General features: G+C 41.3%; 1 protein-coding gene across 1 annotated transcript; it reads right to left on the reverse strand.

The window, feature by feature from the left end:
- Window positions 1-279: 279 nt before the first annotated feature.
- Window positions 280-5,970, reverse strand: LOC134747964 (uncharacterized). Its single transcript, XM_063682642.1, has one exon. The coding sequence runs from the start codon at window positions 5,968-5,970 to the stop codon at window positions 280-282; it is 5,691 nt and encodes a 1,896-aa protein (XP_063538712.1).
- Window positions 5,971-7,077: the final 1,107 nt, after the last annotated feature.

Below are 7,077 nucleotides of genomic sequence, written 5' to 3' on the forward strand. Positions count from 1 at the left end.
AGTATGGATTGATGTCATAATATACTACAAGTTTCCACTCGTCTCGTGCCATTATTAATCGTTTCATATTTGTTATTTTATCAAAGTAAATGCCTTGACCGTCTTTGAAACGTGATACGTCATGAGTGCATTGTGCCGGCGATATAAATAACATAAACAGCATAAGCGCCATAGTGATGTAACCAATGAGTTTGGATTTTGTTGGTTTTCTTTGCTTTGTTTGTCTTGCAGGGGGCGTGGCCGATGAGTTTTCTTTCTGTTCTCAAATCAATCAATCAATCAGTGGATTGATGCTTCATTTTCTGATACTGGCAGCTTTGACAGCTTGATGATGGGCCTTTTGATTATTGAGTTTTTTGTCTTTACTGAAGCGACACGGACTAAACCATCCTTTCCTGCATGAACATCTGATACTCTGCCAAGGGCCCACTTGCCGGCAGGTAGATTTGCGTCGTGAATGATTACGACGTCGCCGATTTCAATGTTGGGCTTGGGTTGCGTCCATTTACAGCGTGATTGTAACTGACACAAGTATTCAGTTTGCCATTTTTTCCATATATCTTGGAATATTTTCTGTGTTAGGCGCCACCGTGTACGCTCGTCCCTTTCAGTCTCAACGATGTGGAGAGTCGGACCACTTGCTAAAAAGTGTGCCGGCGTGATATAGTCCAAGTCGTCAGGGTCTTCGGTCAATGCACACAGTGGACGTGCATTCAAACAACCCTCTATCTGTGCTAATAGAGTCGAAAATTCTTCGAAGGTTAGGTGTTGTTCTCCCAGCACTCGGTGAAGATGATGTTTGAGGCTTTTGACGGCGGCTTCCCACAGGCCGCCCGCGCTGGGCCACGAAGGTGCATTGAAGTGCCAGCTGATGTTCATATCGCTGATGGCTTTGAAGAATGATTCATCTAGCGAGGCAGTGATCTCTTCATACTCCCTTTTTATTGCTTTGTTGGCTTTGGTAAAATTCGTGCCATTGTCACTGAAGATGTGACGGGGTGCTCCACGCCGGGCGGACATTCTGCGTAGAGCGGCCAGAAATGATTCTGAGCTTAGGTCTGAAACTAGCTCTAAGTGCACAGCTTTTGTCGCCATGCAGACAAACACAGCAATGTAGCCCTTAGTCGTTTTGATGCCGCGACCCTTGCTTGCCTTCACTGATACGTATCCTGTATAGTCCACACCGGTATTATAAAATGGCCTTGATGGATTTGACCTTGATTCAGGTAAGTCACCCATGAGTTGTGATAGCTTTGGAGGTTTCTGCTTGAGGCACGTTATGCAACGGCGTAGGAGATTTTTCGTTGCTCTATTACCTCCTACAATCCAGACTGATTCTCTTAGCTTGGAGTGAGTGAGTTTGGCGGTTCCGTGCAAAACAGCTTTATGTGCTTGATCTATAAGCAGCTCCGTCAGGCGACCTCTATGTGGAATGATAAGTGGATGCTTCATTTCCCAGCTGATGTGTGCGTTATGAAGTCGTCCTCGAACGCGTAACATTCCGTGTTGATCCAGGAAAGGTCTTAATTTCAAAATATTGCTTTTATCCACTGATTGATTTGTTTTCAAATTTATGATTTCATTTGAAAACTCTCTTTCTTGCACGTACTTGATTATTCTATTTTTAGCGCTTCTTAACTCGTCAGCTGTTAGGTAACTCGAGTTTTGCTGACGCCGCGAAGCCGCTCGTAGTATCCATGCGAGTACGCGGGTGCAATGAGTCATGTTGCTATGCTTGTTTATTAATTCATTGATAATGTCCCCGTCTGATTGTTTACATGTTACCGCGTGGCATTGTTTTGATGTTTTAACCTCTTGATCCGTAGTGAATGTGGGCCTTTCTTGATTTTCACTGTATGTTGATAGCCAGTTTGGACCATTCCACCAAAGAGGATGCTTTAGTAATTGCTGGGCCGTGATTCCGCGACTAGCGCAGTCGGCCGGGTTTTCTTCGGACTTGACGTAGTTCCAACAAGTCGGCGGTATGATTTTTGTAATTTTCGTAACCCTGTTGGCTATAAATGGCTTCCATTTGCTAGGTTCGCCGTTTAGCCAGCCCAGCACTGCTGTACTGTCCGACCAGCAGACCAATTTGATATTGTTTTCAGATAGAGATTGCTTGATCTTCTCCATGAGGGCTGATAGAAGTAGAGCTGCGCACAGTTCTAATCTAGGCAAGGTCACCGATTTTTTGGACGGTATGAGCCTTGTTTTCGCTGCTATCAGTACTGGCGGCGGCGTTGATTTTTTGTCATCGGTAGAGACGACACGACAGTAGATTGCGCACGCGTATGCTTTAGTCGATGCATCGCAATAACCGTGTAGTTCAAGGTCTTGATTCTTGTAGGTATTTAGCCAACGCGGGATTTTGATTTCTTTGATAGTTTGTAGGTCTTGTGAAATTGTGTACCATTCCTTCTTGATATTAGGGGGTACTTGATCGTTCCATCCAATGTCATTTGATATGACATTTTGAAACAGTAACTTCAATTTTGTGGTTACTGGCGACAGCCACCCCAGAGGGTCGAATACTTTCGCTATACTTGACAGTAACTCTCTCTTTGTCATTGTGATAGATGTTTGAGTTGATAGTGGTGTTATTTTTAGTTGGAAAGTAAATATATCTTCTTGGGGGTGCCAGCGTAGACCCAGTGTTTTCGTTGTTTCTTGATCTTTGAATTCGAAAGTTTGTTGCTGATCTTGAGACTTGATAGCTCCTTGCAGTAATTCGGGCGTGTTTGATGCCCATTTGCGAAGATTGAACCCTCCTGATTTTAATAGGTCGATCAAATCTTGTTTCATTTTCTTTGCTGATTCGAGATCGTGACAGCCGTGTAGAAGATCATCCATGTAAAAACTCTCTTCTACGACCTTAGCCGCTTCGGGGTAATTGTGGCGTTCGTCCTTGGCCAGCTGTCTTAGCGTCATCATGGCTAACCAGGGGGCAGCTTTGGTGCCGTAGGTTGTGGTCGTTAATGCGTATTCGCGAAACCTTTGATGTTCGTTGTCTCTCCAAATGATCTTCTGATATTTTTGATCTTGAATGTTTATACCAATCATTCTAAACATTTTTTCTATGTCTGCAACGTACGCGACCTTATATTGTCTCCACTTAATGATGAGTGACAATAATTCGTGTTGTAAATTGGGTCCGCTGAACATGATGTCGTTCAGACTTGTTCCATTTGACGTTTTGGAAGACGCGTTATACACAACTCTAAGAGATGTAGTTGCTGATTCAGGTCTTTTCACGCAGTGATGTGGCAAAAAGCACTCTATTGTCGAATTGGGTGGCCCGTCGATTTCGTCTGTACATTCGCGCATATGGCCTAAACTTATGTATTCTTGAATAAACTTCTTGTACTCTCTCTCGATATTTTGATCCTTTCGAAACTTGATCTCGAGTTGCCTGAACTGTGCTATGGCCATGTTCTTTGAATGTCCTAGAGCATTTTCCATCTCTGGCTTCAAGGGCAATCGAACGACGTATCTTCCGTCCTCTTGTCGAAATGTAGTTTCGCGGTAGAAGTTTATACAATGTTGATCTTCTGATGATAAATTTGATGTTTCATTGATGTCTTCTATGGTCCAGAAGCGCGAGATATCAGTCATATTGTTGACGACGGTGCAGCATTGATACGATGGCAATGGGACCTTCCCGCTTATGATGTACCCAAGTTTTGTTTTCTGGGCTACAGGGAGGCCGTCGCCTTCTATTATTGTTCCATTTTGGACGAATTTAGCGTAGATTTCTGTTCCTAAGATTATATCGATATGGCGGCTGATGTTGTAATCCGGGTCTGCCAGTGGAAGGCCTCTTAAGTGCGACAGATCGGGTTTGACGAAGGTTTGATTCGGGAGTGGAAGAGTGAGTTTATTCATGATAAATAACTCGCCATCAAATTGATAGTCACAGTGCATTGATGACATGGTGACGTTTATAACACCGTTGCAGGTGTTTCCATTAATGCCGAGGCCATACATAGTATCTTCACAGCTTTCTCGGGGTATTTGTAGAAGTTCAGCCGCAGCCTCCGTGATCAATGACATCTGTGCTCCAGGATCAATAAAGGCTCTCAGAATGTGATAAGTTCCATCTACTGCCCTTACTTTGATGAGGGCGGTTGCTAATAAAACTTCTATATTATTCCTAAATTCTTGCGTAATTGTTGCAACAGTTTTCCGTTTATTAAGTAGGTCGGAAGTATCTTGTTTCTGACTGTAGGCATCATGTACGAGCGTATTATGTTTTCCTTGACACGTGCGGCATCGACTTGTTGAAATACATTCTTTATCGTAGTGATTGTAAAGGCAATTTTTGCATAAATTCAAACTTGCAATAATGCCTCGTTTGCTTTCTGGCTTTGCACCTTGAAATGTTTCGCAATAAAAAATGCCGTGATTCTTATTACAAACTGGGCAATGTTTTCTTTGATAATAACTTGATTTAACATCATTTGAATTATTTTGTGATAATGATGTATCTTTAATGCCTACAAATGATTTGTAGTAAGGCTTTCTTGATGCTTCTGATTGTTGGAGTGTTTTTGGTGTGTCCAACTTGCGGCGGCTTGCTTCAAATGATGTGAACTTCATTTCTAGGAAATCTAGAAACTCCTTTAAGGTCGGCAAGTCACGTGGGTTCTTCAATGATTCGACGTACTCCGTATGAGTTTCCGCGTCCAACTTTTGTGATAAAATATGGACGATGAGCGGATCCCATGACGAGGTGTCCACGCCGAGGTTCCTGATGGCGTTTAGGCACTCGTTGGTGGTGTCATGTAGACGCTTGATTAGTTGATACGATTGTTGTTGCATTGTTGATAGCGACAACAGGTTATTGAGGTGGGCGGTGAAAATCAGTTTTGTGTTGTTGTACCTGTGGTTTAGGATTTCCCAGCAGGTGTCATAATTTTCTGAGCTGATGTTGAGATGTTGAATGAGTTTTTCAGCTTCACCTCTGACCTTATTTTTCAAGAATTGCATCTTTTGTGCGTTGGACATGGAGCGATTTTGATGTATGGCTTCATTAAATAGATCCTTGAATGAAACCCACTGTTGGTAATTCCCACTAAACGGCGGTATGTCCATGACGGGGGTTGATTTCTCCCGGTGAGCCATGGACCATATTTTCGAATTGATAGATTTTTTGATGTCTTGGAATTTCTTCTCATATTTGCAGAACGTTTGATTGTAGGTTTCGTCATCTTCGAAAAGTTCACTGTCGATGTCCCAGTGAAGAGTGTCAATTGTTGTCCAACGAGACTGGACTGATTTGAGTAAATCTTCCAATTCCCACTTTTCATTGACGGTGGAGAGGTCGATGTAATGTAAAGTACGCGCGAAGGCCTTGAAGTTGCTCTGTTGTTTTCTCATCTTCTCTGATAATTTGGCAGCATCGACGCTTGGGTTTTCGGTGAAATTGAAAATAGGTGGAATTGCGAACCCTGGATTGACTGGAGCCCGGATGTCCGTCCTTTCTTGATTCTCAGATTGTTGTGGCTGAGGGACGGCGCGGCTCTGGTGATTTGATGTCTCAGGATGCACTTCTTCATTTTTAGGGTTTTTTGGTTTTTCTGCTGCCCAATTGGACATTTCTGGCGAAGGGTGTGTTGAACGTTCTGCTCGCTTCGGTGAGATTGGCCTAGGCCTCGGTGATAGAGGAGCCTTTTTAGCTGTATCCAAATGATCTAGCAATACAGACCGAGCTGATTCGTAGAAGGTTTTGGTTTTGTTATAAATCTTTTCGGCATAATAAGTGCAATCTTCGTTCTGGAATGCTACCAACCTTGCATGATTGTTTTGAAACTCTTGCCAAAATCCGTCGAGGCCGGTCAACTTGTTATTGATGTTAGACACAGTTCGGCGGCTTGGACCATCTTTTTTGTAGTTCTCAAATAGCCTGTTCATACTGGCCATGAGCTGATTTTGTTCGTTGCGAATCGTTTCCATTTCCTTTTCTAAACTCATCTTGATTGATTGATAGGTATTGAAGTTGATATTGATAATAAGTATTAATCAACAAATAATTGATAATACTGTGGCCACTGATTTGATGTTTGATATTGATTTTATTTGCCGTAGCAGATTTCTCTTACTTGGCTTGATAGCAGACGTCTCTTGATAATCTTGATAATGATGATCTTCGATGATGAACTGATACTCCTATGACAATGACAATCCGCACGGTGAGACCCGCTTGTGGGAGGCCGTTTGGACGAACTCACTGCCACAGTCACTGATAAGCTTCGAAGGACCAAAAGATGTACGGGTTGTACATCTGAGCTGATATGATTCTTGATCTTGATGGTTGATTGATATCTTGATGGAAACACTGATTTATGTATATGTCTTTATTTATAACCAAGGTATATAATGAGTACTAGCTAGGAGCACGTATGTACGTAAACTGAAATATAAATCGAATTAAAGCGTAATCGCATAAACTGCAATCATTCATTATATTAAATGCTGACGCGAGAAATGTGCGATGCTTGCATTGTACAAATATAATCACTATTATCATTATGTACATAAATATGTCTGTAATTGTAATCTTGACCTGTAAAACAATGATTTTACCAATAAATAAATCAATCAATCAATCAATCAATAAGTTTTTATGCCATGTGCTACGTCAGGTATAATAATACTTAGCGTAGGTACCTCTAATCAGATTCTGATATATTACAGTTAAGGATGATTCGTCCATAATTTATTTGATCATTTGTACCACGAATTGACCCAAATTGAATTGATTGATTGATTTGATTGATTGATTTATCATCTCTTTTTGTCCCAGTGGTTGACTGGTAGAGAATGCCTTAAGACATTAAGTCCACCATTTGTACTTATTTTATGTGCAATAAAGTATAAATAAATAAATAAATTGATATTTTTTTTATACCACGTCGGTGGCAAACAAGCATACGCCCCGCCTGATGGTAAGCAGTAAACACTACTCGCATAAGTAATTTACAACAATATTATCCTCAAAGAACAAATTAAATTATTTTCTATGAAAATATTAACAATTTATTTATTTTTGTAATTTATAAAGGCCTTTTATTGTAACTT

This window comes from Cydia strobilella, chromosome 15 (assembly GCF_947568885.1).
Source record: "Cydia strobilella chromosome 15, ilCydStro3.1, whole genome shotgun sequence".
In the NCBI taxonomy this organism is placed as follows: domain Eukaryota; kingdom Metazoa; phylum Arthropoda; class Insecta; order Lepidoptera; family Tortricidae; genus Cydia; species Cydia strobilella.

Bases quoted from the DNA above. Each gene is read 5' to 3' on its own strand.
- LOC134747964 (XM_063682642.1), bottom strand. From the start codon at position 5,970: ATGAGTTTAGAAAAGGAAATGGAAACGATTCGCAACGAACAAAATCAG.